At 52.6% G+C, this 11,118-nt stretch overlaps 2 protein-coding genes across 4 annotated transcripts; both read left to right on the plus strand.

The window, feature by feature from the left end:
* The first annotated feature begins 100 nt into the window (after window positions 1–100).
* Window positions 101–2,672, plus strand: Hoxd9 (homeobox D9). Its single transcript, XM_048426140.3, has 2 exons — window positions 101–1,353; window positions 1,700–2,672. Exons 1-2 carry the CDS (start codon window positions 588–590, stop codon window positions 1,939–1,941), a joined length of 1,008 nt encoding a protein of 335 aa, XP_048282097.1. The 5' UTR covers window positions 101–587; the 3' UTR covers window positions 1,942–2,672.
* A 5,127-nt stretch (window positions 2,673–7,799) lies between these two features.
* On the plus strand, window positions 7,800–10,332 carry Hoxd8 (homeobox D8). 3 transcript variants are annotated; one of them, XM_087900062.1, is made up of 2 exons: window positions 7,800–8,489; window positions 8,869–10,332. In XM_087900062.1, exons 1-2 carry the CDS (start codon window positions 7,931–7,933, stop codon window positions 9,165–9,167), a joined length of 858 nt encoding a protein of 285 aa, XP_087756188.1. In that variant the 5' UTR covers window positions 7,800–7,930; the 3' UTR covers window positions 9,168–10,332. The 3 variants fall into 3 exon arrangements, with proteins under 3 accessions (XP_087756188.1, XP_087756190.1, XP_087756189.1); XM_087900064.1 differs by having other exon boundaries at window positions 7,801–8,489; window positions 8,875–10,332; XM_087900063.1 differs by having other exon boundaries at window positions 7,810–8,489; window positions 8,872–10,332.
* Window positions 10,333–11,118: the final 786 nt, after the last annotated feature.

The raw sequence follows: 11,118 nt of genomic DNA on the forward strand, positions 1-11,118 counted from the left end.
GGAGGGGTGGGTTTAGGTAAGAAAAGAGGCGAAGGGAGAACAACTCCCCTTGGGCGCCAGGGGGCCGCCCTTGAAGGCCTGCCTGCCTGCCTAGGGCAGCACCCGGCCGAGAGTCTCCGGTTGCTCCGGGCTTTGGGTAAGCGCCTAGGTGTGCCATGGAAGTCTGACCCAGGGCTCAGAGCCCAGGAGTCAGGGAGCCAGAGCCGGGGTGGAGACTGCAAGACCCAGAGCAGCCAGAAGAGAGGAACAAATAGTCCCCAGCGCCTCCTGCGGCCGCAGTGAAGCCTGTGGTCGCCGCCGCCACCCGGGCGGGCTGGGCCGGGCCAGGCCGGGCTGGCGCGTGGACCTGGGCCCGGCAGCTCTAATTGCAGAGCTCCTGTTGATGATGATTTTTTTTTTTTTAAATCACAGCAGCCCCCAGTTTAGCGGACTGATTTACTCCGGGTATTGGTAAATATGATCACGTGGGCCGCGCGACCAATGGTGGTGGCTGCAGCCTGCGAACTAGTCGGCGGCTCGGGCGCCGGCGAAGAGCGGCTCGGCGGCAGGCAGTGTAACCTTGGGTGGGAGCGCGCGGCGCCTCGACAATGTCGTCCAGTGGCACCCTCAGCAACTACTACGTGGACTCGCTCATAGGCCATGAGGGCGACGAGGTGTTCGCCACGCGCTTCGGGCCTCCAGGGCCGGGGACACAGGGCCGGCCCTCAGGTGTGGCCGATGGCCCGGCCGCCGCCGCTGAGTTCGCTTCGTGTAGTTTTGCCCCCAAATCGACCGTGTTCTCCGCCTCGTGGTCCGCGGTGGCCGCCCAGCCCCCGGCGGCGGCGACGATGAGCGGCCTGTACCACCCGTACGTGTCCCCGCCACCCCTGGCCACTGCCGAGCCGGGTCGCTACGTGCGCTCCTGGATGGAGCCTCTGCCCAGCTTCCCTGGCGGCGCGGGTGGTGGCGGTGGCAGTGGTGGCGGCGGTGGCGGAGGCCCGGGTTCCGTTCCCAGTCCTGGCGGCCCAGCCAACGGGCGCCACTACGGGATTAAGCCTGAAACCGGAGCGGCCCCGGCCCCCGCCGTAGCCTCCACCTCCTCCTCCACCTCCTCGTCCTCCTCCTCTAAACGGACTGAGTGCTCCGCGGTCCGCGAGTCCCAGGGGAGCGGCGGCCCAGAATTCCCGTGCAACTCGTTCCTGCGGGACAAGGCGGCGGCGGGAGGGAACGGTCCCGGGGTGGGAATCGGGGCCGGGCCTGGGGCGGGAGGCTCGTCTGAGCCCTCAGCTTGCAGCGATCACCCGAGCCCGGGCTGCCCACTGAAGGAGGAGGAGAAGCAGCCGCCGCAGCCGCCGCAGCAGCAACTTGACCCAAGTAAGTGCAAAAGAAATTGCCCCCTGATTTATTGCTGAAACCTGTAAGGCTCGAATGTGCAAAACTGATAGTTTTACTAACCTATAAAAACGTCTAGACGCCTACCCAAGCCTAGGCGAGCAACATGCATCCATAAAAAAGCTTCCCATAACCACCTACCTTGGGCGCGCGGTTTTGTACGGTAAACAGAGCGCGGGCATTAGGGCTTTTTATGATAATTCCCCCAAGTTGTGAAAAGCGTCCATCCTTGGTGAAATTAATTTAACGACCTCTCTTCCCCACCCTGTGTCTCTCCCTGCCTCCCCTCCGCCCCTCGCTCCCTGTCTACAAACCCCCCTTTTCCTAGACAACCCGGCAGCGAACTGGATCCACGCTCGCTCCACCCGGAAAAAGCGCTGTCCTTACACCAAATACCAGACGCTGGAGCTGGAGAAGGAGTTCCTCTTCAACATGTACCTCACCCGGGACCGGCGCTACGAGGTGGCCAGGATTCTGAACCTTACAGAGAGACAGGTCAAAATCTGGTTCCAGAACCGTAGGATGAAAATGAAGAAGATGAGCAAGGAGAAATGCCCCAAAGGAGACTGACCCAGTGCGGTCCTGGCCCGCAGCGGTCAAAGGCAGCGGATTTTGTTTTTTGTTTTTGTTTTTTTCCTTTGTGGGTGCTTGATTCAGAAACTCTTCAGCAACTCGGACTTTTTTTCTTCTTTTTTAGGTAGAAGTGACTGTGTGGTTGGTCTCTGTGAGTTATTTGGGGACACTGTATTTGCTCGCATATGTGTTGGCGAAACCAAGTGGCTTTGGGGTTTTGTCTTATCCCCCTCCTTCCCTTTCCTACTCCGTTGGTTCCTTAGGAAATGCTCTATTTTGTGGGTGCACGCAGGCCTTGTAACTGTCCCTCATGTTTCTGAAAAGCGTTGTAGTTTTAGTCTCACCCGATCCAGCCTCCCAAACAGGGCCAACTATCCAATTCCGAGAATCTTAAGGCAGAGGGAGATTATGGACACCCCCGCTGAGATCCCAGCCCAAACGCAACCCAGCTGCTCACCGCTGGAAAGCCCCTTTCCTCAGAGGGCCCGTGGGCTGACTTCCAGTGAGGCCTACCGAGAAGTCCTGGGCCCTGGGGCATCACGGGGTGCGGGGAAGGCTTAGTCCTCTGAGCCTAGGAGGAGCTGCTCTCCCCAGGAGGGCTGGACTCCCTTGGAAGGCCCCGGGTGCTGGCACTCCACGGTTTTGCTTGAGGACCAGTTGTAAAATGTTACCGCTTCCAACAAATAAATGCTGATCTGAGCAAATGGAGCCCAGCCGCTGGCCCTGAACGTTGTGTGACTGCTCTCTGTGTCTTTGCAAAATAACATGACCATCAGACTGCCCCATCCCTAGGAAGGGACACATTGCTAAAAGTTGGAGGCCCTAGCACCTGGAGGGTCTCTAAGGTGTCTTGGGGCTTCCTTTTGTGTGCGCACACCTGGCCGAAGAGAACAATTTTTGGAAGGTGTCTGGGTGCTTACCCTTCCATGCTGCCAGGGCCACAGTGAATTCCAAGCCCTAGGCAGAGTGAGCCTCTCTGCAGAGCGCCAGGAACCGGGAACCGTATGTTAAGGGTTTGACACAGCGCACCGCTGGCCTACTTCTATTCTGGAGACCCAGCCGCCAATCCCCATCTCCAAACAAGGGAATGGGCAACTCTGTACTGTGGAGTAACTCCCCCAGGGCCGGGAAGCTGGCTGACATCGGGAGGTCCCAGTTAGGCAGTGAGCAACTGCCCCTCCCCACCACAGCCCCAAAGTGACCTCAGAGGATCCAAATGGTCAAGACACTCCCCCCCATACCCTCCACCCAGCTTCTGTGTATGTTTAGCCCCCAGCTTGGCCCTCTGAGGACTCATTGAGAGGCTAAAATGAAGGTCATTGTGAGGGTTCAGTCGAAACACTGGCGTTGCAGGCCCTAGAGGAGGCCACGGCGCCGGGTAGCCTGGGATGGGCGGAAGGCGGGGGCGATGGCAGAGATCTTGGGGATCCTGATGAAAGAGGGGGACTCCAAGAAAAAGCAGATGGGGGCTGGGAAGGAAAGCCAAGGCCCAGATCCGGCTGAAGGTGCTGCATACCCCCGCCCCTTAGACCATGTGGATACCTACAGCTCTTTGAAAACAGGAAGAGCCAAGGTGTCATAAAGCCATCGAGTCGGCGAGACGTCTGGAGGTAATGAGTTTACGACAGGCCAGGCGCTTCACTTTGAAACCATCTCATTTTGATGTTTGTGGGAGGAAAGGAAAAATGCAGACAAAACTGGGTCTTAAAATCTGGACAATAAAATATAAACAAGTCTTGGACCAAGAAGGCAGGGGCTAGGAAGCCCCCCCCCGCCCCGTGAGGTGTGAGCATCCAGAAGAGAAAAATGAGAGGTGATATATTTCTGATTTTTTTTAAACGGGGCGAACATTAGAGGTAGCCTATAATCGGCGGCTCTTCAATATTTTGACTGTGGCCATGATCTATCTGGTCCTTTTAAAAAGAAAAATAAGACAATGATTCCACTCTATTACTTGAGCTGGGGAAGCCAGTGATCTTGAGCCATTAACTCAAGCAAGCATCTCCTGGAAGGATGTCTTGTGGGGAAAGGGGACATTACACGCCTCTTCACTGACCCATCACTCCAAATTCCCAACAAAAATATGGAGATTAGTTCACTTTTCACAGATACAGTCATTACAGCTAGATCAGCAGAAAATATTTCTAAAAACAAGAGACAGAGAGACTAATTTAACAAAAATACACACCAATTTGGTAATAGTTGCCTTAAAAAAAAGGACACATACACTGCTTATCCAATTCGGTTCAGTCATTTACACAACTTAAAAAATTGCATTTATTATCTGGAGAAATTTGAATAAACATAAGTCCAATAGGGACTTTCCAGACAGGCACGTGGGAATGCAGCAAAAAGCTTTTAATTGGACTTAAATCCGCCCCAAATTATCAAGTTTAATGGGCCCAAAACATTAAGATTAGAAGTTGAATTAGCAAATATACATCATTTAATGTTGAGACTAACAGCCTTTAATTAAAAAAAAATTTGACTTCTAGAAAATTTTTAGCTGTCAAAGTGGCCAGTTTCTTGAAAAACAAAAGTCTCATCAATTAATATTTTTAAAGTTTTAATTTGTGTTGAACCTAGCCTGTCCTACAATTGTGTCTAAAAAGCACAGCTGGAAGATTAAGGAATAGGGGACTTGCAGTGTCTGGCAGCCGACCTGCTGGAAGCTTTGGCAAACACACTACTTGCAAGCTCTTGGGAGCCCAAATGAGAACTTCCTCTGCATTCAAGAGCCCCCGTTTTGCTGCAGTTGACTTGTTGACAGTCGAGGAGATGAAGCATTATTAGTGTCAGCGGTCCAAGCCCAAGTCAAACTGAAGAATTAAGATTAGAATTGGTTTGGTTTGAGGGGCATGAAAGGGAAATCAAACTCGGCTAGCTCGCGACGGCATTTGACCACTAGAGGGCGCTATTGCTCCACTTTCTGATCTCGTAAAGCTAGCGTTGCGGAGGCGGAAGGTTTTGATTAAAAATATTTACAATCTTACTTTTAATCTTAAATTAGAATAAATTTAACAAAAATAAACGTGAACTATTAAATTCTCAAGTCGTGCTTGTCATACATAAAATTTTGGCTCACTCAGCATTTCAGAAAATCTGGACGGCTGTGTAGAAACTATAAAACGTTAAGTTAATGCATTCCATCAAAACAGAAATGAGTAAAAGCACAGATATTTACGAAGTTAACTGCGCTCTTCTTCCTTTCGAATAACAAACGGAATGCTTAAATAAAATTGAAAAACCCACATTATTTCATCATCAGAGGAAATGTGCTGTAGGGTTGTTGTTGTTTTTTAATTAGGCCAGAATATGTACAAATAATTCTGTGTTCATGGACAAATTCCCAAATACATGGAGTTTTTAAAGTGCCAGGTGTTACTGAGATGTGGGTCCTCAATTTTGACTTTTTGCCCCATTCCATTCCTAAATTTATTTATTTATTCACTGTTCAAAAATACCCATTTCCCATGAATGTCCATGTCAAACGGTGGAATAAAAGGGCACAATTACCAAGTTTAGCTCCAAGGTTTTATTGAAAAAATATTTTAATTGGGTATTGCAGGATTGAAGTTCAAATCCTTAAAAGTCAGAATTAGTTGTTACACTTCGCAGTTGAAGGATACTTGGAAGGAAAACAAAAAGAAAATTATAAAACACCCTGCCCTTAACCACCCCAATAACAAGTTGCCCATTCTCTCTCCCATCAATTTTAAGAACGCGTGCCTTTAGCTCCCCAGCTGCATTTCTTTACCTTTCCCACTTTCAGCATTCCTTGTAGAAAGAATTGAGTCAGACACAACTACCAAATATGCCTTTCCGTGTCGACCTTATTTATAAAAACGAGGTTCAATCCATTTGGACTGACCTCGGGATCCCGTCCACATGAGCTGAACAAACCCACAGGGAATGGACGGGAATCTCTGGCCTGCTGCATCCCTGGTTTTTTGTATCCGGGGTTTTTGGCATTTGTATTTGGCCGTGGAAAGTCAGTGCGGTGTGATTTAGCGTAAGCCAGAGTCTTTGGCGAGCTGGGGTGTATCTTCAAGGTCTGTTCTCAAGATCATAGGTGCCCGCTAGACACCTATTATCCCGAAGGATAAACGGTTCAGCACCTAAAGCTGGAGGAAGAAGGAGGGAGGGATGGAAAGGGGGGGGAGAGGGAGAATAAATATATTTATTGGACATTCAAATAAGAGAAAAGAGACGAAGGCGTGTGGGGAAGCGGATGGTAGTGTCTGGCCACACAGCTTTACACAGCTGCCACAATCTGACTTTTGTCCATTCCGGAACACGCGAACCCTGGAAGACTCTACTTCCCTTCCTCACAAAGTAGCCGCTCGGGAGCCTTCTCCTGATTTTCTCTCTGGGGGAAAAAGATCAAGTTTAGGCTCAGGCCTGCACCCAGGCTCAGTAGTTATTGTACTGATTTGGTGTGTGAGCTAAAGTCGTTAGCAGAGGGCAGGGCCTGCCTGCAGCTGCCTGGAACCGGCGCCATCCGAATGCCAGTAAGGGGGCCTGAGAGCCTGCCCCCCACGCTCCACCCGGGGCCACAGCCAGCCCAAGACCGCTGGGCACCCGGGTTGGGACCCTCGGAAATGCCACCCACCCCGGCGTGAGGCCTCCTGTCCACTGGGAACGTTCCTGCCGCTCTTCTCTTCACCCCCTCAGCTAATGTACCCTTCCCACATCCTCCAGCCTCCCCCCTCCCGCCCCGCGCCCAACCCTGACGTCTATCAAGGGTGAAATGACGGAAACTATATTCATGGGCATGATTTCCATTAAATATCAATTAACCTGGGAGCCTCAGCCGGGTAGGCAGTGCGTGCGTCAAGGGTAAATGTACGTCTCATTGCCACAAGGCCTGCTGGGCTGGAAAAAGCAGGACTTTGATTCGTTTTGATAAGGCCAGGATTTGGAGGCCGGATTGGGGCTTTTCATCAGAACCGTGGAGACAGGCCCCAAACAAATGCGAGGACCAGTCCGGCCACCTCGCCAGTCCACGTTCAGAAATGGGGTGGGGGGGAAAGGCCACGGCCAGTCCCTGCTGGGCACTTCCCGGAGCTGCGGGGCGACAGCGTTCCCTCTGCAGCCTCCTGGGAGTGACCTCCCCGGCTGCCCCAAGGCTAAGGTTCCGCCGCGCCCCCCCCCCTCTGCCGGCCAGGGGGGCCCCCAGGAGCCCTTGGCAGTGCGGCTTTATGGGCCCCCTTTAAGGCTGGCGGAGGCATCCCGGGGGCCGGCGTGAGGCGTCCCGGCCGGCGCAGGGGCCGCTTCGCCGCCGGCCGGATCCCTCCGCGCGGTTATCTCGCCCCCCATCTCGCTCCCTCTCCTGGCAGCGGCCGGGGTGCGAAAATGCCTCGCCGGCGCGCACCGGGGCGGCAGCCTCGGCGGCGGCGGGGGCGACGGCGGCGGCGGCAGCGGCGGGAGGGGGCGGTGGGGGGCGGGGGTGGAGGTGAGAGGTGGCACCGGGCAGAGGGTGTGTTTTCTTGGCGTTTCCCTGCAGAGCGGGGGCTCGTGAGAGCCCGAGCCTAAGCGTCTCCCCCGCGGCTCCGCGCGCCGCACTCTTTTTCCCACCCCCCGTCCCGGGGTTGCGCTCGGGCCGCCCGGTGCCCGGGGAGGGACCTGGAGGCCACGGGGCAGGTCACCCGGGGCGTCGGCGAGTAGACCGCGGCCCCGCGGGCGGGCGCGCGCCGGGGGTGAGGCCCGCAGGGCGGCGGCGCGCGGGGGCGGGCGGGAGAGGCCGCGCGGCCCGCGAGGAAGGCGGCGCGAGGCCCAGGCGGCGGCGGCGGGAGAGCCGGACATGAGCGCCCGGCGGCCAGACGGTCGGGCCTGACGGGAAGCGCGCGCCGGGCGGGCGGCGACGAGGCCCGGCGGCCCCCGCGGCTGCAGCAGCCGCCCCAGAGGCCCCCGCGGCGGCGCGGCCGAGCCCAAGCGCCCCTCACCGGCTCCGCTCGCCCGCCCGCCCGCCGCGGCCGCCGCCCCGATGAGCTCGTACTTCGTGAACCCGCTGTACTCCAAGTACAAGGCGGCGGCGGCGGCTGCGGCGGCCGCGGCGGCGGGCGAGGCCATCAATCCCACTTACTACGACTGTCATTTCGCGCCCGAGGTCAGCGGCCGCCACGCCGCCGCCCTGCAGCTCTATGGCAACAGCGCCGCCGGCTTCCCGCACGCGCCCCCGCAGGCGCACGCGCACCCGCACCCGTCGCCGCCGCCCGGGTGCGGCGGAGGGGGCGGCCCGGGCCCCGGTCAGGACTACTTCCACGCCGGCGCGGGCAGCCCGGCCGCTGCCTACCAGGCCGCCCCACCTCCTCCTCCGCACCCTCCGCCTCCCCCCTGCGGCGGGATTGCCTGTCACGGGGAACCCACGAAGTTTTACGGATACGATAACTTACAGAGACAGCCGATTTTTACGACCCAGCAAGAGGCCGAGCTGGTACAATATCCTGACTGTAAATCGTCCCGTGGTAATATTGGCGAGGACCCAGACCACTTAAATCAGAGCTCGTCTCCTTCTCAAATGTTTCCCTGGATGAGACCACAAGGTTGGGATGCGCTTTTTTTTTTTTTTAAGGAGGGAGAAAGGGGAGAAATCTGCTTTCATCTCACGTTCAAGCTTTAAAACTCCCCTGTCCTTTCTCTCTCCCCCTCCTTTGCCTTCTTGTGTAGCCGCTGTGACTCTTGTACATAAACTAATACGGACTTTTTTTAAAGTATGTAAAAATGATAGGGACAGAATAATTGCGAAGACCTTGTCTCTGCTTCTCTTGCCTGCACACCCTTTATCTGTATCAGAATTAAAGACCACTGTGTATTTCATCTCTTAAGTCCGGTCCAGAAACTTGCAACAGCATTCAGAGGCGTCAACCATTAAAAACCAAACCAAAGACGTTGATTTTCCTCCTCTTTGTTGTTTGTTTTCATCAGCAGCTCCCGGTAGACGGAGAGGAAGGCAAACCTACAGCCGCTTCCAAACCCTAGAGCTGGAAAAGGAATTCCTTTTTAATCCTTATCTGACCAGGAAGAGAAGAATCGAGGTCTCCCATAGCCTGGCCCTCACGGAGAGACAGGTAAAAATCTGGTTCCAGAACAGGAGGATGAAGTGGAAAAAGGAGAACAACAGAGACAAGTTCCCTGTGTCCCGGCCGGAGGCAAAGGACGGAGAACCCAAAAAGGAAGGCCGGGAGCTGGAAGAAGATGGAGTCGAAGGCCCCACAAATTAACGTCCAAACGTTAAAAATATACCGCAGACTCTTAAGACTAGTGATCAGCCGATGCTGGTGGATGCCACCTTCCCCCTACCCCTTTTTCTTTGGAAAGGACTTTACCTGTGTTTCAAGCTACCTTAATGTCACTGCTCTTGAGGTTTCTGCGCTTTGAAAGGGATTTGGGCGTTTTTTTTTGTTTTTTGTTGTTTTTTTAAAAAAAAATAGTTTGTAGCATTGCATAGAAGCAGTCCTTGAGCTACCCCATAGAAGGGTAATTTGATACCGACCTTGTAGCTATATTTTTATAATGGTAGTTTTTAATGTCTGAACTGGTGATTTGCCTCAACAACGTAAACTTCCTAATGATCAGCACTAAATGATCGAATATAAAATGCTTTATTAATCAAACAAGTGCACTTGAACATTTTAAATCTATATGGTGAGTAAATTAAAAGAAGTCTATTGATAATTTTTTTAAAAATTATGCCTGCAGAATATTTACTTTATATTATTTGATTAAATGTATTATTTATATTTTTCTCTCTGCTTTCGTAACAGTGGTTCAGGTGTCTTGTGGTTTACTTCCAGGTTTCTTTGAGCATTTTGTAAACATCTGTCAGGGAAGAGTCTGGGCCAAATGTTGGAAAAGCACATTAGCTGAAGAGTGTAATGTACCTTACGGCCCAGGCTTGGACTCCTGAAACCTAGGCGGTGTTGCGCCAGTAACAGGAGTTTAAGGATAATGTCAGAATCGACATTTGGTCGTGCTTCTGTAGTCCATGCGAAATTATGGCAATTGAAGGAATGATCTAGAGAATTAATACTTGAAAACTAATTGCAACATTTTCATTAACTTTTCACTCTGGCAAGTGGCCTTGCTTTCATTTTGAACCCTGCTTGTGGTTGCCTGGGATTTCTAGGTCTCTGTGCTCTGTGTTTCTGCCTTTTCAAGCAGGTGCCATATTTATTTGTATTCTCTTTGCACTGCTCGCATGCACCTTTCAAGCCAGCTTGCTGCATTCATCTCCGATGTCGGTTGGTACGTCCGTCCTCTGCTGTTCTTCAGGAAAGCCATGGCCTTACCTATTTGAAACAAGTCCTGAGTGTAGATGCAGGAACTCCGAGTGTAAACAACCGCTCCAGAGCATAGCTCCTTAATAAAGAAATGTACCTCCTTAAAGAGCAGAGCTGATGTCTTTGAGCGCGTCACAAACAATGGCCAGGACTCACATGAAGGCAGTGATTTGCTCGAGCCTTCTATTTGATAAGCGGATGTGGGTTACATACTCTCCGAGCTGAATAATACTAACAATAATAGTAATAATAATAATAATAAATGATGGTCTGGGGCTTCCTTCCAGAGTGGGTGACTATCCATGTGTCTTCTTGCGTTAAATAATCCTGGTATGATACTGTGCCAACTTTGAACTTCAGAATGATTCCAGTCAAGTCATAGGCCTGATGACCCAGAGTCCAGGTTACACCGCAGCTTCATTCCATAGACTCCTAGCTGAGGCTGGCGTTTGGCGTCTGTTATTAACAAGATATCCATTTCCCATTTCGGGCTGCTCATGCAGCTGCCTTTTTATGCGGGGTGGGGGAGGAGGGAGAGAAGAGGGGAAGGAAGGGAGAAATTCAAGTCAAGTTTCATTTCTTCTTGAAATTTCAAATGGAAATGCCTCAAAGTAGACATTGAGAGCTGCCTGCTTTTTGTTAGCCACGTTTACTTTTAAAGATGTGGGTTTTTTATTGTTAATTTCCAGAGTGGTTTATATTACATGGGTAAAAAAAGAAGATTCTTTATAGTCTTGGGCTAGGTTCACTGCCAGGTGCTGGTGGATCTTAGGATCGGTACTGGCTGGGTCAGAGGCAAATCCCCACCCTGCTCTCTAGCCAGGGAAGAGGCTGTGGCTGTAACATTTGCTAACCTAAGCCCAGAAAGACAGTTTAAGTCAGGAGTGTCCAA

Source organism: Myodes glareolus, chromosome 21, assembly GCF_982192425.1.
Source record: "Myodes glareolus chromosome 21, mMyoGla1.1, whole genome shotgun sequence".
NCBI lineage: Eukaryota > Metazoa > Chordata > Mammalia > Rodentia > Cricetidae > Myodes > Myodes glareolus.

What these genes read in the sequence shown, in the direction of transcription:
- Hoxd9 (XM_048426140.3), top strand. Translation starts at nt 588, where the DNA reads ATGTCGTCCAGTGGCACCCTCAGCAACTACTACGTGGACTCGCTCATA. An exon ending in GCAGCAGCAACTTGACCCAA is followed by an intron (nt 1,354 to 1,699) that starts GTAAGTGCAAAA and finishes CCCTTTTCCTAG; the next exon opens with ACAACCCGGCAGCGAACTGG.
- Hoxd8 (XM_087900062.1), top strand. Translation starts at nt 7,931, where the DNA reads ATGAGCTCGTACTTCGTGAACCCGCTGTACTCCAAGTACAAGGCGGCG. An exon ending in TCCCTGGATGAGACCACAAG is followed by an intron (nt 8,490 to 8,868) that starts GTTGGGATGCGC and finishes GTTTGTTTTCAT; the next exon opens with CAGCAGCTCCCGGTAGACGG.